Raw genomic sequence first — 24,788 nt, 5'->3', positions numbered from 1 at the left:
CACTTCTAGTCAGAAGATAGGAAAGATTAATTTTATTGAAGGTCTAAAATGCAGTCAATTGCTTAAGAATTGCATCTTGTGTATCTAGGACAAGAAACCTCAAACACACTCTGGCATAACTTCAGCATAAACTTCAAGGTAATATAATGCAAACACTATACTCATAGGAGACAGAACAAGGAAAGTACATGGGAAATTGGATGTGGGCTCCAGTGTTCCCATAGTAAGGGGGAGAATATGTATTTTGCACAACTCAAATGAAGGAGTTCAAACTGAAAAACAAAAAAGTCAAGGGACGGGCCATTCCATCTATTCTCTTGGCATTTTGCAAGCTATTTGAGGAGATCCTAACCCATCTCAGCTTGTGTGTCTCTGTTGTGTCTTTAATTTTACTAGAGGACATGCAGGACATCTTCCCATTCAAGACATGCTGTCTGTCTCTATGTAGCTAAGAGCTACGTCTTGATACTACCGTACTCAGTGCTGACTGAACGTGGGTAGCACATGTGAGACCTCACTTGGAGTACTGTGTGCAATTATGGTGCCCTGAACATAAAAAGGACATAGAACCGTTGGAACAAGTCCAGAGGAGGGCCACAAGGATGATCAGGGGACTGGAGTACCTCCTGTATGAAGATAGGCTGAGAAAGTTGGGGCTGTTCAGCCTGGAGAAGAGAAGGCTGCGTGGAGACCTCATAGCAGCCTTCCAGTGTCTGAAGGGGACCTACAGAGTCACTGATGAGGGACTGTTCATGAGGGACTGTAGTGACAGGACAAGGGGTAACGGGTTGAAACTTAAACAGCAGAGATTAAGATTGGATATAAGGAAGAAATTCTTTACTGTTAGGGTGGTGAGGTTGCCCAGGAAGGTTGTGAATGCTCCATCCCTGGCAGTGTTCAAGACCAGGTTGGATGAAGCCTTGGGTGACATGGTTTAGTGTGAGGTGTCCCTGCCCATGGCAGGGGGGTTGGAACTAGATGATCTTAAGGTCCTTTCCAGCCCTAACTATTCTATGATTCTATAATTCTATGTCACCTAAGCACCTGCCCTTGCTTCCAGGCGACAGTAACTTTCCTAGAGGGAGAAGCAGGGAACCTATACCCTCATTTCCTGAGCTATGACTTCTCCAGATTGTTTAAGGTGGCATCACTTTTGCCAGCTGATCCCTAAGAGATGCCACAAAAACACACATTAGAATTCAGAGGTTTCTGGGAAATACCATTTAGCCTTTCCTCCAAGGGATCATCCAGCTTAAAACAGTCCTACAAGAACCTGGTTTTGGTCAAAAAGAACAAAACTGTAACCTGTGTTTCAAGAAGCAGTTTGTCCCCTGTATAGGCAGCCGCAGTGCAGTCTCCTGCTTCTCTTGCCACTGACAGTGAAAAGAAGCTCTCTTTGGCCTGCCACTTTCCTGAGTTAAGAATTTCTGTGCTCTGATAATCTGCAGGACTGCAGCTGCTTTCTTCTGGGAGGGTCCTAAACTCTCCAGAAAGCCCTATGCTTGCTGACTGTGATCAGATTATGCACAATTTATTTGCAGTGCCCCGTACTGAGCTCAGGACTGGAGGTCAGAGCATAGAGATTGTGGACAGAAACAAACTAAATGAAACACCCTCTGATGTAGCTGCCAAACAGAATCATAAATTACACTTCATCTTAAGATGTCTGCCTGGACTGCACAACCAAATGTTAGTGACAACTCAGTCACCATTACTTGACGGCATTTGTTGTTTATAACCAGGTTCAAACAGAATGAGCATGCGGTAACTTCAAAAGGTCAACTTTTAGATTTTCTAGATGCTCATAAAGCAATAATTCCATTATAGAGATTCCTACACTAATTAAAAGCAACCAAACTGGCTTAGGATACAGCTTCATGATAAGCCAGTAGAACAGTTCAATATTGCCAAAAGATACAGGCCATGCTCTCCATCTTCACCCACCACACTTTGTACCATCTGTGGCATGCATCATTATCTGCTTCAGTCAACTCAGCAACCACATACACATCAAATGCGGTGCGGAAGTCTGAAGAGGAGAAGAAAATATTTATGGTTAAGCCAACAGAACCAGCATGCAGCAGAGCCTGGCAAACACCAAGCACAGGAATCCCCAGCCTAACTGCAGGGAAGGGGGCAGGGAATGAGATCTCCCCCTTTTGGCAGCAACAAAACAAACAGCTCAGGTGTTCACTAAACCATAGCCAGAGAGAGAAACTAAAAGCAACAAAACAAACAGCTCAGCTGTTCACTAAACCATAGCCAGAGAGGAAAACTAGAAGCAACTGGCTCTAATGACATAACAGAAGGCTTCTCTTAATAGTGGCTACAAACCCTTAAGTCATATACTGCAAGAGATTGATAAGTAAAGTAAAGAAACACAGGGGGTAGGAAAGTCCATGTAGAATGTTTAATTGAGAGTGATAAAAAGGAGTTTGCTTTAAAAAGCAACAACAAAAATGTTTCACTTCTACTGTGTTACTGGACCCATACTAGCTGGAAATGCTAGAACGAGTAAGAACACAAAACAGGGAAAAAGCAAAGTGATCAATAAACATTTTGCCACATTTCTTAAAGGATATCTAGATTATGTAGTCACATGGTAAAAATACTTTGCAGTCCAACAGTATCTAAAGAGAGATGTTAACACATAATCCAGTAAAGCTAAATATTTTTAAACCAGCAGATCAGATAACATCCAAGAATTTAGGAAGTTGAATAAAGCATACTATAGACCATTAATTTTTATTTCAGTGAGTCTTAAAATGCTGGAAAGTATTTGAAGATTAAGAAAAAGCTAACACTGCACCATTAGGAAAAAAAAAAGGTTTATTATCCAAATAACTAATATAGAACTTGGTAAGAAAATTAAAATACAGTTAATTAGTATCAGTCATGGATGTACTGAATAGAGGTCTTAAACTAATTTAGGATTAGGTTGAAAATCTGGATCATAAGAATAATAGGGTCAAAGGAACAAAAGATTTATGTAAGATACCTGATTTAGTAGTACACAACATTTTGATTTATAACTAGAGCAATGCAAGAACATGATAGATTGAAAAATTAATCTTTAGACATAACTAAGCAGGGAATCAAATTTAAGCACATTTCTTGTGGATTCCTGCAGAACTAATATTTAATATTTTTCCAGTTACCTCATGTTAAAAATCCTGAAGTTTTCCAGATAACAAAAGACTGGAGGAAAACAAATAAATAAAGTAGATTTCACCATCACACGAAATGGCAAGAACAGATTTAGGATCAAATAAATAAGGACTAAAAAAATTCATATCTCTTTAGGATAACTTAGGACTTTCCTGAACTGTCCTTAAGATACATCCAGGGGCGGACCCACTGACAACAAATCTGCAGATCTTCATGAGATCACAGAAGAACTGAAGCTAGAAGGAACTCTGGAGATCATTTAGCCATTTCCCCTGCTCAATGCAGGGATAAAAACCTGACATCTTACCAAACTAATGAACTCTTCAGAGCTTAAAATGTAGGTTTTAACATAAAAAAGTCAAAAAAGAGTGACTTCTTTAGAACCAGTCACTCCCCATATACTAGTACAATCTTCTCTATGCTATCCTGGCTTTCTGGACCTTCTATTACTTAATTGAAAACCTATTTAACTATCACTCTCACCTTATTCTTTTCCTCCTTTGATTCACATGGAGTTGACTGAAGCTCCATTCACAACATCTTTGTTTCATCTACTGAAGAAAGAAGTTTTCTGTAGAAAGCTTGATTTCACTGTCTTGACCTCAGTGGAATAGTGAGGTAAACCTTTGTTTTTATTTATTATTTTCCACCTCAACAAAATTTATTATCTGGCATCTTTTACTTCAGCTAGAATGACTGGAAAACACATAAGGCAGTGGGACAGATCTGCTTACAGAAGAGTTCTGGAGGCAAGGTTCACTTCAGACTGACTTAAAGTTCCTACCAAAAGGTAACTCCTGAGCTTCACCTAGTCCAAACTACCCCTCTCTATAACCCATTTGAAATCTTGTTCATCCACAACAGAAGCAACACTCTCTACCTTTCACACATACATGCTTAGATTTTCTTTATTTGGACAGAATATTGTTACTTTCTGTCCAAGGATTCTCCTGGGTCTCCATCCATCTTTTCCCTTTAAGATAATCAAATTCAACTGTTAACCTAACACTGCCAAGCCCACCACTAAACCATGTCTCTAAGCACCACATCTACACATCTTGTAAACATCTCCAGGGATGGTCACTCAACCACTTCCCTGGGCAGCCTGTTCCAGCATTTGATAACCCTTTTAACAAAGAAATTTTTTCTAATATCCAATCTAAACTTCCCCTGGAACAACTTCCAGGTAGTTGTAGAGAGAGATAAGGTCTCCCCTAAGGCTCTGTTTCTCCAGGCTAAACCACCCCAGTTCCCTCAGCCATTCCTCATCACACTTGTGCTCCAGACCCTTCACCAGCTTTGCTGCCCTTCTCTGGACCTGCTCCAGCACCTCAATGTCTTTCTTGCAGTGCGGGGTCTCTCCTGGAAAGCATAACACCACAGTACTTAGTTCTTCCTCACAGACTGGGGCCACTTACTCTTACTTGAAGTCAGCAATGACACCATCAGGATGTATTTTCTCCTGGTTAAGTGTATATTTGCCATGTGTTCCTTTTAAGTAACAGCACTGATGATGAACTGAAGCAGAAAATTACCCTATACTGATAGATGCAACACGTAGAAGCATTCACAGGGCTTACCTGTGTTTCCTGGCAGAAGTGCCATCACAGAGCTGAAGTATCTGTCATGCCTTTCTCTTAAAAATAAAATGCATGTGTGATAAGCAAACCCAGTAAAAGATTTAGATGTGAGATTTGGGTCTATCTCTCCTGGCAAAAAAAAAAAAAAAAAACAACAAACTATTTTATTTTTATTAGGGTTAATGCTTAACCTGTTTGAATGCTATTAATTTTTAATCACTTCTCTTTAAATATCTTAATTTCCTTTCAAGACTTAAAGAGGGCTTATAAGAAAGATGGGGAAAACTAGGGCTGTTGCAACTAAAAAAGGGTAGAGTCAGACTAGATATAAGGAAGGAATTTTTTACAATAAGGGTGGTAAAACACTGGAACAGAGGGGAAGCAGATGCCCCACACCTATAAATATTCAAGATCAGATTGGACAAGACTCTGAGCAACCTGCTCTGGTTGAAAATGTCCCTGCTCATTGCAGAGGCATTAGACTAGATGGCCTTCAAAGGTCTAAACCTCAACCATTCCACAGTTCTATGATTTAGTGACAGAAATACTGAGCAAGACTGTTGCATTGACACACTTTTTAGAGAGGAGTGGGAGGGGAGGGTGGGAAAGAAGATTTATGAAGAGGAGGCAGTGACCACCAGCCAAGCTGTGAACACTCCTGCCCTGCCCAGGCCCTAAAGAGAACAGTCATCTTGGTTTTGTTATTGCATCTCTCTCAATTCCTCCTGAAGGAATGATCTTTACAGGTCACTAGAGTATGCTGCATGAGCACAATACCACAGGCCCAGTTGGCTGCTGTTTTGGAGGAGGGTGTCAATGCCTAGTCCACCCTCCCTGCCAGTAAAGCCAGCATGTTACTTTTTTCTGTGGCTGTTTTGCAGCCATCTGCCAAACTGCAAAGAACTATTTCAGGGTTAATTAAGTTTGGTTCAAAAGCTTACTGAACGTTGGCAGCAATGCTTCTGTCATTTCTGAGCCTATAAACTGACAATTCTAATAAAACAAAATTTTTGGTATCATATTTCTAAGTATAGCTTTTAGTCTAGCAGAATATAAATAAACCAAAACATACAGTTGTTAGCCATTCAGCTGAGCTTTGCAGTTTCTATGCACACAAAGTTCTTGCTGTGAGCTGGCTGTACACAACTTAATGAGAGCTGGAGAACTGTATCACTGTTGACTTCTGAACCATCATCTCACTTGGCCCCCAAAATCACAGAAAGCAAGTTGCACTTTCTGAAGTAAAATTTACTATTTACCTCTATGTGTTTTTCAGCAGCTCTTGTTTCAAAGTATATTAAGGAAAGCTCTGCTCTGACTAAAACAAAGCAAACAGCACCAGCCTAGACTCAAAGATCTTGTGCGATTTCAGAAAAACAACAGGAAAAGTCCTAACTGCTGTGAATTATAAACACTAGGTATTTCTCCAGTGGTTACATTCTCATCAGGACAGTTTAGGATACTCTGAATTCTCTCACTGTGTTTTGAAACATCTGAACAAGTTCTGCAAATCACATATTGTGTTTTGAACTAAAGCACAGTCCCAGCACATCCGGTATTTCACATCTAATCTCAAAAGAGAAAAATCAGTCGAACAACTATGATTTTATTGACCAGCCTCATTGTCGTGGTTTAAACCAAGTCCCCCAACTCCCGGAGAGTTAGGAAGGAAAATCCAAAGAATGTAGCCCTCACGGATTGAGATAAGAATGGTTTAATAGCTAAGGCATAACACAATAGTAATGATACAGCCCATAACAAGCAAAAAGAATACAACACCCCACCAGCCACCGACCCATAACTGACTCCACCCTGCCTGGCCGAGCACTGCTTGCTCCTTCCTCCATTTTCCTCCAGAGCTCTACCCCTCCTGCTCTCTCTCTCCCAGTATGCATCCTGGGCATCACGTGCTATGGTATGGAATACCTCATTGACTAGCCTGGGTCAGGTGTCCTGTCTCTCCTTCCTTCCGGCCTCCCCTCCTCCCTGGCAGAACATGTGCCTTGAACAAAAGGCACTTGAACAAAAACAAAGGCCTTGAACAAAAACACCCTCAAAACATGCTCACTATCAAGCAACTATTCCCAGCCCAGAAGTCAAGACACAGCACTGCACCAGCTACAAGAAGGAGAAAAATGACTGCCATGGCTGAACCCATGACACTCATATTGCCCCTAACAGATAAATGTATCTTCCTCAATGTGGAATTTTATTCCAAAAATGACCAGCATTTAATCTTACTGTACTTGCAACCTCATTTCTAGAGACCATCATTAGGCAAACAATCCGCGCCACATAAATGGCTTTGCCACTTATAGGCATGTTTGCTCATTAAAATAATAACAAAACGGAATATGAAATGAGAACTTTTTGTTCATATTTAATCAGTTTATTGCCATAAGTAGTGGCTCCCATCAAAGCAGCCTTGACTAATTCCCAACCAATAAATTATAAATACCTGTATTTCTCTGCTCATAATCCTAAAATCTTCTTGGCAGTATCTCCACAAATGTTACTGATTTTGACCACAGAAATAATTTCAGAACCAGTAACATTCTGGTGTTTCTGGGTTCCCTACCATAGTCAGATGCAAATGTACTGTAGCTTTCCACAGCTCCAGGACTGCTTTCCATGCCAGCCTAAAATACTTTATTTTCTCTATTAACATCAACATCCAAAACACACCGACACACAATGATATCCAGACTCAGCACAACTCTCTTGATACCTTCTTGTATGGTAAAAAACATTTTACCTCTATTTTTGACAAATATTACCACTTACAATCTGGAATTAAAATATGCATTTCTCACTGTTAAACAGTTACTATATCAAAAGTTAAAAAAAGTAGTTAAGAAAATAATTTTTTCTCTTAAATCACAAGATACATCTCGGGATTACAGTTTTATGACTGTAGCCATAACAGGAACCAACATCCAATTAATCCACTGAAAAAGCACACCAGGCTGAGTCAGAATCTCACTAACTGAAGAATGATATTCCTGAAATCCCTTCTTTCATCACTGATGTCAAATTCTGAAGCCCAACACTACAAGAAACCCAAGTGGTGGATGGAGGGAGAAAGCTTATGACAAGCTCTGGAGAAAGATATCATTAATCATTTGCATGTAGATGCTGGCCAGCAAACATGACAACTTTTGTCAAGCCTGACTTTTTTTTTAAAGTGAAATCCTTAAGACATGCTAGGTTTGGCATGAGAAGTATTTACATAAAAGGAATAAAGTATTTCTATAACAGGAAAAGAGAGCACAGTAGTGATTGAATCATTTAATGGTATCAGACAACTGAAGAAAGCTTAGCCTGATAAAATACTTCATATAGAAACAAGCACCACATAAATATTTTTTATTGTTATTATTACATCTTCATGTTGGAAGAAAAACAGAACCAGAATCAGGTATTAGAAAACTGCCACATAAACATAATTAAATCATGTATCACTGTTGTCACACAATGTAAAATAGCCTGATTATACATTTTTTACACTCTTCCACTCTGCAAGACTTAAGCTTCAGCGTGTGTTCATAGCAATCAGTGCTCATCTTTTGTTCTCTTCAGGCATTTTTTTTTATTCCCTGCTTTTCTACTTCACTAAAATATTTCACTCTTCACAGAATGCAGGAATCATTACTTCAAAGTCTCTCTTTACCCTAAGACTCTTCACAACAGCATACAAGTGTATACTGAAGCCCACCTTCCAGTCAGTGGGACTTGGACTCAGACATAAAACAGTCAAGACAGCAATGGGCCAATGAAATCCAGGAATCTTCAACCTCTGGAAAGCTTGGAGCCTTATAGCCCATCACAAGCTCCTTCCTACACCCCATGTATATATAATCATAGAACAGTTAGAGTTCAAAAGGACCTTAAGATCATCTAGTTCCTATCCCCTGCCATGGACAGGGACACCTCACACTAAACCGTATCACCCAAGGCTTCATCCAACCTGGCCTTGAACACTGCCAGGGATGGAGCATTCACTACCTCCCTGGGCAACCCATTCCAGTACCTCACCACCCTAACAGTAAAGAATTTCTTCCTTATATCCAATCTAAACCTCTGCTGTTTAAGTTTCAACCCATTACCCTTGTCCTATCACTACAGTCCCTAATAAAGAGTCCCTCACCAGCATCCCTGAATTCTTTGGTTCTTCATCGAATTCCAAGTTTTCCCTACTTCTCTACCTAAACCCAAATCCCCTCCAAAGCCCCAGTATCCCATTTCCCCCCAGTCTCGCCCTCTAACCAAACTATCATCTTATCAAGCAAAACTTTGATGCACTCTCTTTCCTCCTGCCATCTATTTTCATCCCTGTTCTGGTTCCCCTTGTTTTGACTCACGTAACTCCAAATGGCTTCCCTCACACTTCACCAGCTACCAGGCCGTGCCTAACCAGTGGGGCAGCTTTAGTCCCACAGTCATTCAGGTCCTACCACTGCTACACCCGCTTACATATGGCACAACCCAGCCCTTCTCCCCTCGCTTCTTGTTGTCTCACACAGCTGCTCCTTGCACTTCACAGTTCTTGGCCCTGCTACCAGAGCAAATTCTTCCTCCACACTGCCTGCACCTAGCAAGTAAAACAGAAAGCAACTTCTCCCATGTCCAGTGGCTGAACTGGCCATCACTGAAGGAAATTATGAATATCATAGAAATTCGTCACAGTTTGAGAGAGCTGGGCTTGCTCAGCCTGGAGAAGGCTCTGAGGAGAACTTAGGGCAGCTTCCAGTACTTAAAGGGGGCTACACGACATCTGTAAAGGGATTTTTTACACAGCCATGTAGAGACAGGACAAGCAAAAGTGGCTTTAAGCTGAAGGAAAGTAGACCTAGATTAGACATTAGGAAGGAATTCTTTAAGGGCAGTGAGATGCTGGCACAGGTTGCCCATAGAAGCTGTGGCTGTCCCATTTCTGGAAGCATTCAAGGCCAGTTTGGACTTTGAGCAACCTGGTCTAGTGAAAGCCATCCCTGCCTATGGCAGGGGCACTGGAACCAGATGATCTTTAAGGTCCTTTCCAACCCATTCTATGACTCTATGAAATTAGTCAAATCTAAGCCTGGCCTGCCTTTAATACCCATCAAGTTCCCAAGCGTGCAGAAGGCAAAGGTTGGCAAGGACAAAGTGACCAAATAAGGGCTCCTGAAACGGGAGACGTAGCACAACCTCCCCAAGAGGGCTGCTCACCCGCCTCACCTCGAAGCTACCTGTATTTCAGAGGCACACCAGACCGCGGCCACGTACACATGAGTCCAGGGACATATGCAACGGCCCTGCCCAAAGAGCTGCGCCTCCATCCCATCAGCTGAGAGACCTCCCAGCGGCGCAGCAACCTCCTGCACGGTCGCAGGGCCGCCGGTACCTCAGCGCCGGCCTCGAGTGGGGTGACCAAGATGGTGCCTCCTCGCACCCGCACCTTCTCCTCACCCGCCGGGGGTGCGGGCGAAGTCCAAAGCGGACCCGTGAGCTGGCACAGCCCCCCCGGCGGGCCTGGCCTGTGGCCAACGGACGGCGGAGCCGCCCGCACCCTGCGGGCCGCGGGACGACGGGGAGCGCCCTGTCCGCTGCGGGGCGGGGCTGGGCGGCTGAGGGGTGACGCCGGGCGGGGCGCTGGGCTCCAGGGGAGGCGGTGCCGCAGCAGCCGCTGCAGCAGCACGGTTCCTCGGGGCGGTGCGGGGCGGCCCAGCCCTGCCCCACCCAGGTGCGCGCTGCCTGGCGAAGGTCCTTAAATAGCGTCGCCGGCCGCCCCCCCCCCCCCGCAGTCCTTCGCACCGCGGCCAGGTAAGGAGGGGTTGCTCGAAGCCCTTGGCGGGCGAGATTGTCCCGCTCCGCGCTGCCTACCACGGGGGGCCGAGGCCGTGACGAGGCGCTTCTCTGGCTGCCGGGGCACTCACAGCTTCCGCCGTGGGTTGAAAGAAGCGACCAGGCGTGCGTGAAAGCCGGGAGCCGTCCCCGCCTGCTCCTGCAGGGCAGTGGGAGCCTGGGAGTGCTGGTGCGAGGGGAGTCAGGCGCGGTGCGGAGATGGGCACCGAGGCAGGCACGCTTTCTGTAGGAAGGCGGGCGCTGCTGGAGGGCGGCTCGTCCCCCGGCTGACCCCGGGAGGGGGCCGCGGCGGGCGGGTGGGCTTGTGCCGTGTCTTCCTGCTGCCGGCTCGGCCGCTGCCGTTGCTGTGTTTTTCACTCCCCTCAAGCGTGGAGGCTTGGGCAGTGCCTCTGTGTCTCGCTTATCTGGGGCATAAACATCCTGTGGCAAGGAAAGCCTCTTTATCTCCCTGGAGAGCCCACCGCTTCCCCACAGTGTGACCTTGACGCCGTTAGAGTGAGGGGATGAGATGCCTCTGAAGGGGCCTTTACAAATTATTTTGCTGATATACCATGGTCCAGTTACTGCTGGGGGCACACATCTGGGAAGGCACTGGTGAGAAGGTTCTTGCTGGGGTGATGGGGTGGCCCCACACCGGCCAAGTGCTGCTCCCTCACAGGAGTGGGTAGACGGGCAGCCCTGTGCCACTCCTTGCTCCAGCATGGGAGCTGTGTTCTCCGGGCATGATCTGCCCTGCTGAAGACCTTAAGGTGACTTAAGAGGTTTAGTGGCTAGAAGAGAGCATGCCGGATGGGCTGATACATGAGGAGGGTTATTGCATGGGATGCTGTATTTACCAGATGGAGTACAGCTTAATTGCTTGTCTGTGATTTAATGCTCCAAGCCAACCTCAAGAAACCAGGACAGGAATGCTCTGAGTAGCTTTTGGAGACTTGCATCTTCCTGATGGTCACTGTCCTACCCTCTCAAAGATCTGCCTGTGGCTTTTGCAGCTTTGAGGTACATTAGCCTCATGGGACAGACAGTCCCTGAACTTGCCAGAAATTGGTCTGTCTTGTGTTACCTGTTTGGAGAAAGTCAGCTCTGGCTTTATGTGTGTCTGTCTACTTTCTCCCCAGCCTTCCTGGAGGTACTGCAGAAAGTAGGAGCTGCTTTGTCTCAGCTCTTGGGTCCCACCAGTGGGTCCTGTAAAAAGCATCCCACCTACATACATGGGAACCTTCAGAGCACGTTACTGAATTTAGGTGCTGTCCTAGTTACCTGCAAGGCATCTAATCAGTGGGTTACCAAATTGTGCTTTGCAAGCTCCTCTGTGTCCAAACATCTGTTTGGGGTCCTCACATCCAACTATGTCATCAGGGCTTTCTTGCCTGCCAGAGTTAAGTGGGGAACATTTGTGAACCAGCTTTTACTGTAGTTTTTTTCTTGTGACCCACAGGGATAGCAGCTAGCAGCTTCTTCATAGAGCACATTTCTGCCTGGCAGAGGTCAGACTGCTGGTTTGTGATGAGAAGGATAGCTGGCACACGTGTCTGGAGACTGTCAGGATTCATCCTATTTTCTGGAAATTCCTGCTGCAGCTGCCTTCTGGCACTTCAGACACTGATTTCTGCCCCACCTTCAATGGTCGTAAATAACAGCATTACTCTTCTTGCAGTGTGTGCTAACATAATCATTTTGTCAGTCCATATGGGCAGTTTCTTTCTCTGGCATCCACTCCCTGTTTAGGGTAATCTTCCTGGGATATCAGAGTTGTATGTTCCATGAGATGAGAGCACTGTTAAGCACTGATCCAAGAGTATGTAAGCAAGAGATCAAATCAGTTGTGTTTGGCATCTCAGAACCTGTTAGTCCTTGTAGCCTTAATGTTGCTTGAAAGTAGAAAACTGGAAGTTTATCCTGTCAGACATTTCCCCTTAGCTCTTAACACAAATGATTAAAAACACCATGAGGAGGGAACACTGTGGGAATGAAGGCAGTGAACTCCAGTTTAGTGCAGTTTAACCAGCTGTACATATGGATGGGTGCTCTGCTGAATGTCAAGTTCAGAGTGCAATCTGGGGGAAAATTGTGATATGATAAAGAACAGAAAATGGCATGGGTACAGATGGAGTTAAGAATGGAGGAAGGCACTGGATACAGAGAGTGAGAGGAAGTGGAGAGCTGTTCATGTTTTGATATGGAAGTTAAACTGAATGAAGTTGACAGGACTTTTCCTTCCAGGTAGCTTGTCCTGTCAGAAGTCATGGGTTTATTTGAAACCTGGGAAGAAAAAAAAACAGCATGCCAAACCAAACAAAAAGAAACAAACAAAAAAAAATCACAACAAAAAAACCAAACCAAAACTCTACCCAGCCACAATGGCAGTGGCAACTTCCCTGTAGCTGCTCAAAAATTGAAAGTATGGGTGAAAACACTTCGAAAAATCTTGAAAAGGATGGCTTGTGACTTCTAACGGGTTTCCACTGTGGACTGCAATTGACAGGGTATTGTAGTTTTTGAAATAAACACAGGATAGATCTGATCCTTCTGTATGAAATTATTTGGGTGCTTTTGCAAGTAAAAGAGCAGGAATGGGGCCTTCTCTGGGAAACATAAAACAGAGGGACAGCAGCATTTTAATTCTTCCAATGCTTTCTCCTTTTAATCCTCATTTCCTGAATTCATGTGATTGCACCTGGCTATCAAATTTCATATGAGTAAGGGGGAGTAAATTTATACCCTGGTGTTTGCAATGGCAATCTTGGACAGTATGAACTCTGAAGGTTCAAGCAGAAAGCAGCAAGTCCCTGTTCCATCATTAAAACTTGTATTTTAAAATTCTTGGAGTTGTTCATAATGTGAATTTTGTAATGCAAGTATTACATAGAAAATTGACAAGAGATAGTGATGTTATTTCATGTTGAATATACCTGGCTTGAGCCAGACTTACAAAAGCATAAAGCACTATATCATTTAAATTAAGCCCATAACCAGACTTCCTTTACAAGCTATGTTTCAGCTCCCTCTTTCCTCATCCTTAGCTGCCTCCACACTAACACATCTTGTTCTAGTAGTTTCTGACCTAGTATTTCCATGTCTGCTCTCAGACTTTGGGTCAGTATAAAGGGAAAATTCTCTTACGTCTATGCCTCTGCATATATTGGATTTAATGGAAGTATTTCAAGCACATAGTCAATATAAGGCTTGCTTCTTTCTTAAAATACTTCTTCTTGAAACACAAGAAATAAAGCTTAATCTTACATTGTTTTTTTAATTGAAATTTGGTGGTAGCATAAATGAAAACTAGTCTTCCTTTGGATTTTGCAGCATTAAATCTGTGGCTTTCATCTTCAAAGCCACAACCGACTGTTCTGAATGTTCTTTCTTTTGTGGCCTGAAAGAATTAAGAAAATACGCACATGCTTCATTTCTAATGTGTGTTTTAACTTAATCTCATAACAACAAGGTTGGTGGAAGAGAAGCAGACACTGTGCTGGAGTATTAAGAACAAATTTAGATACTTCATCTTAGGGGCTAAATATCTGGATTTTGATTTTCCCTGCATTATTTCCTTTTGTCCTAATTCACTTGTACTTGTCCATGTTTTCTTCCCTGGAGGGAAATGCAAAAGAAGGATTCAGAGTTATTGCTAATTATAGTGTATTATTGCTGTTATAATGATTAATGTGCCTCAGCAAAAAGTATCTCGGGACAGTTGAGTCTGAAATTGGGCTCTGCTGGGGTTGGTTTTTTTTTTGTATTTCAGAGGCCCTTTATTCAGTTTTGTGCATTTGTAGAACAGTAAATCTGAGCCACTTCAGATCAATTATAAAAATGGGGAAATTCCTAGATGTGAAGGATTATGAGAAATTACGTGCAGCTATGAGAAACAGTTACATTAATTTCAGAAAGACCAGTGAAACTGAGGAAGGAGGAGTGACTAAACTAATCCAATTTCTGTGCTCAGAAGGAAAGCCTTCAAACTGACTCCAGCTCATGCAGTTTTGAAAGTGTGCTTGGCTAATGGTATTCAGGTTGAAATCAATAATAATTTCTTTAATTTCCTTTTGTTGATATACTGTCCTATCTTTAGTATTCTTTATAACCAGTTATCTTTTTCCAGACTGAAACTGTGACTCTTCTACCAAAAGAACCTCAGCTAGCAGGTTTTTGAACCAGTCTTAGTATACATAGATTGGATCCAGATCAGTGAAGAAACACTTAGCAGTCACAAGCTTACAAATTAATTGGCCACAGTGATGGAATGCATTAAGGGAGGTCCCTCAGTTTTGGTATTCAAGATAGCCAGCTGGGAGACTTGGTTTCTTTCTGCAGTGGCCTTTTTGCTGATGCAGGTATAACCTGTTTGATTGCCTGTTGAGCTTAGCACTTACTGTGCCTTTTACCTGCATGCTGCTCTCTGCCTTCTCCCATGCTGGTGGCAGTCTGGTTTGACGTTCAGTAGTAACACATCTAGTAACTTCACCATTCGTGTGTCTGCTCAGCCAGTTCTTTAATTGGGTCCTGCTCTTACAAGTGACTAAGTAAAATGACTTGATAGATTGCTTTGCATTGCAAACAGGTAATTATATGTTTGAATGACACGTGGGTTTTATGGTTGTGTTTTGTTTTCATCCCAGTGGGGCACTGCTGTTACTAGGGAGTGACCTGAAGCTTGCTGTGGCTGACATATGTTCAACAGTTTGTTTACAAAAATCACATAATACTTTGTTTTTTCTTGTGGAGTAACTGTTATGAGGCACATGTAAGGAGGAGTTAATCTAAATTCTAGCTTCTGGTCATCTGAATCAGTAGCAGGCCAGTGGAAGCTAGCAGAGGAAATTCTGAATGTTAACTAATAACAGTGACTAAGTAGATTCCTTGCTTCTATCTGTGACAAACTCCTCCAGTCCCTATATATCCTTCCTGATAAATCCAAATATATCCTGATATTATCCACCAAGTAATAGATGAGGTTGTCTTTCATGGAAGGTTGTGGATGAGGGGAAGAGGGCAGCGTTAAAATGCTGCAATATGAGCACACTTAAATAACTCCTATACATCTTAGAGAACAGCTTTCTTGTGGTTCATCCAGATATTATTTTCCATAGTCTGAAATTCCCCCGGGTTTCAGGTTGACTTTTGATGGATGTAGCCACTTGGACCTGAGATCTCGTGGTTGCTAGTCACTGTAGTATAGAGTACAGATGTCCATATGACCCTGGTAGTCCAGAGTGTCAGAGCAGCACAAACTTCCTTGTGCATGATGTCAGAAATAATTTTTGGTTTTGTTTTCCTTAGAGCTCACTGAATGGCTCTTGGTCCTAACTTTGTCAGGCTTTGCCTGTCCCAGTTTGTCCACATCCAGCAGATTATTCATCCATAGTACCATATGGACTAGCCTCAGCACTAATTTCTATTCTCTTTTACTGCTGAATTTATACTCCTGTGGGCTTGGAAGACTTCTGGGAGTCACCTTTGTTATATTTCTTTTTAAAGCTTTCTTGTAGCAGAGACAAAAATTCAGGAGTATGGGAAGTTAAAGTGTGGGAGCAGTATGCTTACAAACTCTTAACTATTGAATCAGTGAGAGATGAAGTACACAGTCTTAGTATCATAGAATCATAGAATAGTTAGGGTTGGAAAGGACCTTAAGATCATCTAGTTCCAAGCCCCCTGCCATGGGCAGGGGTACCTCAGACTAAACCATACCACCCAAGGCTTCGTCCAACCTGGCCTTGAACACTGCCAGGGATGGAGCATTCACAACTTCCCTGGGCAACCCATTCCAGTGCCTCATCACCCTAGCAGTAAAGAATTTCTTCCTTGCATCCAGTCTAAACCTCTGATGTTTCAGTTTCAACCCGTTACCCCTTGTCCTGTCACTACAGTCCCTCATGAACAGTCCCTCTCCAGCATCCCTGTAGGCCCCCTTCAGATACTGGAAGGCTGCTATGAGGTCTCCATGCAGCCTTCTCTTCTCCAGGCTGAACAGCCCCAACTTTCTCAGCCTGTCTTCATACAGGAGGTGCTCCAGTCCCCTGATCATCCTTGTGGCCTCCTCTGGACTTGTTCCAACAGTTCCATGTCCTTTTCATGTTGAGGGCACCAGAACTGCACACAATACTGCAAGTGAGGTCTCACAAGAGCAGAGTAGAGGGGCAGGATCACCTCCTTCGACCTGCTGGTCATGCTTCTTTTGATGCAGCCCAGAATACAGTTGGCTTTCTGGGCTGTGAGCACACACTGCAACTGGCTCATGTTCATTTTCTCATCAACCAACACCCCGAGGGCCTTCTCTGCAGGGCTGCTCTGAATTTCCTTTTTGCCCAACCTGTAGCTGTGCCTGGCATCTTCCTGACCAAGGTGTAGGACCTTGCACATGGCTTTTTAAATTATCTTTCTTTTTTATTCCTTTTTTTTTTTATGTCTTTTCAGAACAGAACCAAAATCTTCTGTATGCTTGCTCTTGAAGGTGTATAGGACCAGAAGCTGATTTAAGGAAAGAAACAGAGAAGCTTTTATTGCCTGTGGAAGGAGAAGCAAGATTTATATGCTTTGAAAAGGTATACATTAGAAGATTTAAAGTCCAATAATCATCAATGTTCATTTGCATTAAGTTTCTTTCTCTCCAGAGCTCTCATTTTCTCCCGTTCACTGCAGAAATTTCCCATAGCTTTCTGCTTTCAAGGGGAAAGGTAGCCTGTCCTTGTTCCCCAAATTCAGCCTTTGAAAATAATGTCTCCTTATTCATAAGACTGTATCTAAAGAAACAATTCATTTAGATGTGCAGCAGCAATTGCAGGGTTGTTTTTTTTTTTCAGTTTACCTATAAAGCAGATTCTGTCTTTTCATCAGCATTCAGTGGCAGCAGACTGAATTAGGCCCTTTAATCCATAATGGAGGTACTACAAAACAGAAAATAGACCAAGTGTATACAATATAGGCTGAGTAACAAATGCAGAAATAAATATCATAATGTAGCTAGTCCTATCATTGTTTTTTTTCTTATTATTTTTATTAATATATTTTCATGTTCACAGATCTACTGTAGTTTTCTGCCACTTAATGCTAACAGGAAAAACAATCAAACAGAAAAACCCCAACTCGTCTGCTTGAGAAGATTCTGTTGTAATGTATCCAGTGGCTGTTCCTGCGCCAGGGGGTGAAGGAAATACTGGACAACATGGGAAACTTATTTTTTTCCTTTTTGTTTGTGGAGCTGTGTTGCTATGCGCTGGATTCCTGCTTTCAGTCTTTATTCTGCAGTCATGTCCATCTGGAACATTCAGTGACTGTAATGAGGTCCTTAAGGCTGCTGGGCCTGTGTTGGCTGTAAGTGGACTGGTTTGTATTTTACTGGCAAGATCAAGGGCCAGGTTGTATATAAGACAAAGACAGCTGCAGAATGAACAGGTGTACAGTCTTGTTTTTTGTCGTGGGAACTGTCAGTTTGCCCAATTTCTCATATTTGGATTCCTGTTTCTAACTAGTGGAATGCTAATTAGCATCTTGGGCATTTGGGTTCCTGGCTGCAGCCCCAGCTGGCACACCATACAGCTCAACCACACTGGCAGTTCTGATGTGGACCTCCAGGGCTGTGGATTCCTGTCTCTTCAAATCATGGGACCTTTGATTGTGCTCACTGGGTTGTGTTTCTTCGTGATAGCTCATGTTAAAAAGAAACAAAACTTAAATCTCAGCCGAGAATCCTGTGAAAGTGAAGAACAACCTCAGAGGCCTGAACCTTTTCAGGTTACAGTAGGTGGGTAAATAGTGTGTGAACTTTACATTTGAGAGTTAGTAATAAGGGGGGTGGGGGGTTTCCCGCTAATTATTTACATCTGAATGTTACTTATTTGAAGTCTAAGCATGTCAGTTCTGACATGTCAAACCAGCCAAAACAGAAAAATGTTACTTTGTCTTATACTTTTCTTTGTAAGATCAGTTCAGTTACCTTTCTTTAAAAGGCAAAACCTTTGAGAGAGCAAAGGGTCTTACTGTCTGTGCAAAAGAAGCCATGTAATCCAACACAAATGCATCCAATCCCATTTCCTTTCCCAGAGGGTGTAGCTGACACTGCAAATCACAGAGGTGCTGATTTCTATGACTTTATGTAAGATTTATTTTAGCCTTAAGCTCTGACACCTAAAACAGAAGAATCTGTTTGTAAGAAGTCTGCTGTATTTCTTCTGATCATGGCCACATCTTCCATTGGTCAGAGATGTAATTGCGAAATGCTTCTGTAATTGCACAGTATTTGGGTAAATGTGGTATGATGGCAGGCAATGCTCCCTTGCATGTACCACTGCTTTTAATATCCCATGAACATATTTTATACATAGGTTATTCTGATAACTTTCTACCTCTCAAAAATGGTAAGTCAATCATGATATTGTTTGACTGTCATCTGACTGGACTTGAAATTTGTTATGCAAAACTTTTCTCCTTCTGCCTGCCAAACCGGTGTACAAACCTCTAACCTGGTGACCCTTAGAAGATGTGAAGGTGTAAAGTCAGTTTTCCAGACACCAGGGCAAATCAAAGGGTCATAAAAAGGAATTCAGATTGTTTTTAAAGGCAAGGAAGCAAAATTACTGGATTCCTTTTATATTTCTGTCAGGAATAGGAAGACTGACAGGCTGAAGGCTGAGGTCTGGTTGACTTTGTGGCATTCTGGAACAATGGTAACTCAGTTAGAAAATACTGCCACCTTACTCATTATATTTGATGTTCCTTGACCTGTCCCTGCAGACAAATTACCAAGGAAGAAAGGTGCCAGGAAGCTGTGAATGTCGATAGAAATCATGCAGTGAATGATAGATACAAACTTTCTGTTTAAGGAAAAAATTAAAAATTGAAACTCTTTGATTATGAAGTTGAAATTGGCCAATATGCTGCACAGTACACTTAAGAGTGAATTATGCATCAATAGCATTGTGGTATTAATATGACTTGAATATTTTGTTATAATTCTGCAGTACTGTGGAGAAACTTAAGATGCACTATTTTAGATATGTGAGGAAAACTAAATATTTGCCTGTCCTTAAAGTGAGCCAACAGTAACTGTGCCTTGTACTTCCAGTTTCTGAATTCACCCATCAGTGAAGAGGTTTATGTCTGTTAGCTAAATGGAGCACTTCTGCTCCCCACCTGTATTTTTGAAATGAAATCTTCCATTTGTCAATGTGCCATACCTTTATTCTGGGATAATTTTGATTTTGAATGTACCTCCAATGTACTTTAACAGCCCAGAATATAACAGTTCTGTATGTGTGATCATTGCACGTTATCTTAAAAGGTAGACAAAGTAATTCCAAAGATGGGGAATATTTTTGGATACAGTTATAATAAACAGTGGTCCTCAATTTTTCAGAGGTAGTAATTGGTGGGTTTTCCCCCTAGGTGATGCTGTAATGATATTCCCACCTCCACCACCTCCTTATTTTGCTGATCCTGTGTCACCAACTGTAACACACTGTCTTATGTCCAGTGGTTTGCCTACAGGTGAAAATCCCCCACCATACCACTCTATCTTCAGTGATGGGTAAGACTGTTTTCTTCTCTGTCTTTGGAAATCTGCACTGCTTCTCAAGGTATCCAAGACCACATTCTAAATTAATCACTGTGAATTAACTCTTTGCTAGGCACTACAAAGTTTTCTAGTATGTCATTGGACTTGCTTCAGATACCTTATTTTAAATAGCATTAAAATATCCTGGTATGAAAGGGCAATCACAGACCACAGAGCGTCCTTTATGGGAGTTAAGTTCTTACCAGTTTATTATGACTGAAAGAACTTTGATGAAGTAAAAACAAAGCCTTAAATAAGTGGTCTTATTTAAATACAGTCAGATTAGGTTTCTTCCACAGATTGTCCAAGAAAAGGTGCCCCTGACAGCAGTGCTTCAGTGTCATGATACCTGCACTGAAAGATTTTTCTCTGTAGAACGAATGCAGTGAGCCCTTAATGACACCTATCCCCAGGTCCTGTGACCCTGGCAACTCCACTTTAGTGGCTTCTGTTCCCTCTGTGACCATTAGCTTACTGCCTTGAGGAAGTGAGCTGTGACAGTGCGTCAAGATAAAAGGATACCTTGATATGGCAGGAGAAGAGCAGGAGGAGCTCTAAAAGGAAGGTTGCAATGCCAGCTTCATCTCAAGGGTGTTGTACCTTACCATGCAGCCAGTCTTCCATAGGTTGAGAACAGCTGATTTGCTAGATGCTGCCACTACCAACCTGTGGGAAGGAGAGCTGCTAAGTGACTGAAGACTTCCAGTCTACAGCGGAAGAACTTCTGGGGTTATTTATCCCCTGTGGGTTATCATCAATGGGCTGCTAATTTGGAGGTGAAAGAGGTACTGCAAGGACCACATAGTAGGAGTGAGAACTACATGTGGCTAGGAGAACTAGATGACACATGCCTAGAGCCCCCAACTCATTTTCAGGGCTTTCATGATCCAAAATTGACTTTGCCTTTAGAAAGGTCCTATGTCAGCTTATTTTTGGTCTGTGAGTCAGTAAGTAGTGTGGTACTTCATTGAATGACTTCAGTTTACAACCTGCAGCATCTTAAGCACCATCACTGCGGAAAAACTCCAGCCTGCTTGGCTGTGTCCAATCGTCGTAGTTGTTGGTCCATTGCTTTAATAGCTTCCCACTATAGTCCAGGTTTCTCTGCTCACACAAGGCAGTGTATCCCATAACCAGCTGTGTGCCTCATGTCAGCACACTTTAAAACTTGTGCTAATCTTCCTTTTGAAGTGAGCAAGCATGAGCCTTCTTCCTGCCCAAAGTCCTAAACACCACAGGAGGAGGATACTTGTGTTAGCAATGATGATTATTCTTGTTACCATGCTGTGTGCTGCCATGTCTGTGGTTTTTCAGTCCTCCTTTGAAGTGTACCTGGTGGATTCTTGAGGCTCAACCCCACTGTGCGAGGCACTGTTCTCTAGTCAGTCATTGTCAACAGCTCCTCATATTGTCTTTAACTTCCTAGTGCCCCCTCCAAACATTTCCTCTCCATCTTTGCTGGAGACAGCAGATGCCTTCTTCTGTTGCTATTACTACAAGCCAGACTGTTTTGCTGCTTTTTCTCAAAATCACTGTGTTGCAATTTTTTTAACATAGACTAAACACCTCTATCAAAAACCCTACTCAGTCTTGACAACTGGTGTAGCACTCTCTCTAGTGCACAGTGGGACTAGCCCCCAAACAAAATAGAATGGTCATTTATATACCACCTAGGGAAGGAAGACACACAGTGTTTGGTTCCCACTGACTGAGATCCAGCTTGAGATTGATGACATGTGCTGAGGAATACAAGCCTAATAAATCATAGCTATGCACACATTTAGTGGTCTGAGGCTTTCTACTTAAAATGTTTCAGAGAAAATACTTTTTGTACAAAGCTGATGAGAACCTGTTGATTACTCACGGCCATAAACACATACCAATTCAGGATGGCAAGGGCAGATGTAGGTATGAGAAAATATCAGCTTGATCAAGTGAAAGTGCTTTCCAGAGAGCAGTTGCTTCATGGCCAGGGATAAATTGTTGTGCAAAAAAAGCATTTTATTTCATTAAGTATTAAAAGTCTTTGCCTGCTGTCATATTGCAAGTATAATGTATCAGCTCTCAGAGCTATATTAGTGCAATTAAAGGATGGCCAGAGCAAGCAGGAGAGAAAATAAGCTGTGGCTGCTAAAAGGAATTTACATGAAGTATCTGTGTCCTGATTGGGCTGGGTGAAGGTGTCTGCAGCTGGAAGGTGTTTCATGCCAGCTGCTGCTAGTCCTAGAGTTAGGCATCAGACATGAGCATGTCTATGTCCAGCATGCGCTGTAACTCCCTTCAGCATGTACATCCCAGATGTACACACAGAGCAAGTATGTGGAGAAATTATTTGTCCTGAGTGTGAACCTGAACCTCCAATAGCTCTGAGACAGCCAATTCAAATATGGTCCAAGAGCACTCTCAAAAAATATTGTTTAAATACATTTAGAAGACCAGGCTGGAGTGGATAACTGGGAGGAATACAGGAACGCCCATGTTCTGCTGTAGCCTTGCAAGCACAGAGTATGACTTTTGTACCACTTTAGTGCAGTGCACTGAACTGAGGGACACAAGTGCTCTTTACCCTTAATTTCAGGCCCTAAATTCAGATGTGATCTACTTGCCCATGTGTTTGGTAAAATATGTAGATTACCAAAGGCTGTGAAGGAATGTCAGCAGTGCATCCTTCACTGAGAAACAAAAAACAAAGGGTGGTGGGGGCATGTCAAAACCAATAGTTCCTCACACTTCTTGTGGGTTCTTCCTGCTGGTGCACATACACATTACCCCTCTTTTTCATCCATTCTCCTACAAAATCCCCTGCTGCTGGATCAGCTGTCTCAGTCCAGGAATGTCCAGTTCTTGTGCTCTGAACTTTGTATGTGATTACATCAGCTCAATCCTTGTTCCTTGCCTGTCTGGACTTCTCCATCTTGTGAACATATGTACGCAAAATGGTATTTTGTAGCCTAGCTTGTTTCTAGTGGAGTGGACAAAAGACCTCGACCTTGGATGCTGAAATGTTGACCTCTTGCTTCAGTGTTCTGTGGCTGGGGCTGATCAAACTGTTGCTCTTCAGTCTTCACAGAGACCCTGTGAGTTGATACCACCCACCTCTGGGCATTTTACTCAATCACGCTCTGCCATGGTGCAGCGCTTGGTCATGGCCACAGCATCTTGACTACTGCAGATTGGCTCCCTAGCCCTTTTCATGGAAGAGCAGCAGAGGCCTTGTTCTTCTCAACATAGTGCCATGGTTGAAGATCCCAAAGCTGGAAGGGAATGCCCATTTCGTATGTGAGCAGTTACTAGGCAAATATGATTTCGTTTTTCAGTCCATTGCTCCATGTTCTGTCAGCAAGTGCTGTGCCAGAGGCTGTGCTGGATGAGAGAGCTTATAGGAAGCTGAGTCATGGTCTGATCCCAGACATGGTTGATTTTGTACTGCAGTCTGTTATATAGCACTTCAGCATTTGTCTTTTAGTATGTTCACTCTCCTTTAAGCACACACCTTCACACACCAGTAGCACCACTGAAGATAAGATGTTCCTCACAGTATTGGTGGGTAACCATATGTATGCACAAAGGCAAGGCAAGTGTCGGTTCTTGGAGTGAGTCATAAGGAATGAGGAGTTCCTCCCTTCCCTTGGGAAGCAGATGAAGCAACATGCTGAGGGCCAGCCAACTCCAGGGTGAGATGAGCAGGGTACCAGAGCCATGTGGTTACAACTGATGGGGCCCTAGTTATGATGGCCAGAGGAGGGTAATGAGTATTTGGCTGCCTTCCTTGACTGTCACTGGAACATGTCAGTTTGGTCGTGCTCAATTACTTATGTTTCTCCAGCTCTGAACAGGATTGCTACTCCATATGTCTGTCATGAGTTGCTGGAAAGCTTAATAAAAGTTTCAAGTTGCCTTTCATGTAAGATCTCAAATGGCTAAGGATTGTGATTATTGCAATGTAATTCTAAGTCTTTTAATTTCATAAGGGAAGGGGATAGCATATATGTGATAGACTACAAAAGAGAAGATACATCAGGAGCTAAGGATCAGAAGAAGATTTAGTAAGATTATGCTCTGGTAGAAGCCCCCAGTACCCATAAGCCAGGCTGTGACTGGTGATGTGAAAAGCTAGGAAGGAGCTTGTTTACCCTTCCCTTCTGAAGTAATAGAATTTTCATATGAATCATAATGTAGCCTAGAGAATGAAATCCTAATGCTTATGCAAGTTATTTGCTCCAGGGATTTTTAGGGAGCGTGTGCATACATGTATATTTATGTAAGTCAAGTGGAATTTCACTCACTATAGAGAAATTAATTATGCTAATATGCAATTTTGTGTTTTTGTAGAGCACAGCTTGCAGACGATGAAAGAACAGTTGCTGCTAGAGACTATGAAACTATATATACAATTTCTGGAAGCAACTCGCCTTCAGATGTCTTACCAGTGCTATACCTCTCCTCTGAATCGCCTCCAAAATACGAAGAAAAAGCATCAATAACAAATAATAAATATTCTTCATCTTCATCTATTTCCTTAACCATATCTGACACCACATAAAGGACCATCAGTTAAACATAATTTTTAAATTATATTGTACATTCAAATTTACAATTTTTGAATTTATTTACATTTTATAATAAAAACAATAATGTTG

The 24,788-nt window shown here is 42.7% G+C and overlaps 1 protein-coding gene across 1 annotated transcript; it reads left to right on the top strand.

Annotated features, from left to right (window-relative positions):
* The first annotated feature begins 10,496 nt into the window (after positions 1 to 10,496).
* On the top strand, positions 10,497 to 24,788 carry TMEM171 (transmembrane protein 171). The gene is made up of 5 exons (XM_005155027.4): positions 10,497 to 10,550; positions 17,013 to 17,140; positions 17,618 to 18,339; positions 19,980 to 20,121; positions 24,481 to 24,788. The coding sequence occupies exons 3-5, from the start codon at positions 17,709 to 17,711 to the stop codon at positions 24,689 to 24,691; spliced, it is 984 nt and encodes a 327-aa protein (XP_005155084.1). The 5' UTR covers positions 10,497 to 10,550; positions 17,013 to 17,140; positions 17,618 to 17,708; the 3' UTR covers positions 24,692 to 24,788.

Source organism: Melopsittacus undulatus, chromosome Z, assembly GCF_012275295.1.
Source record: "Melopsittacus undulatus isolate bMelUnd1 chromosome Z, bMelUnd1.mat.Z, whole genome shotgun sequence".
Classification (NCBI taxonomy): Eukaryota; Metazoa; Chordata; class Aves; order Psittaciformes; family Psittaculidae; genus Melopsittacus; species Melopsittacus undulatus.
Note: the sequence above shows the minus strand (reverse complement) of the source record. Positions and strands in the feature narration are given on the sequence as shown.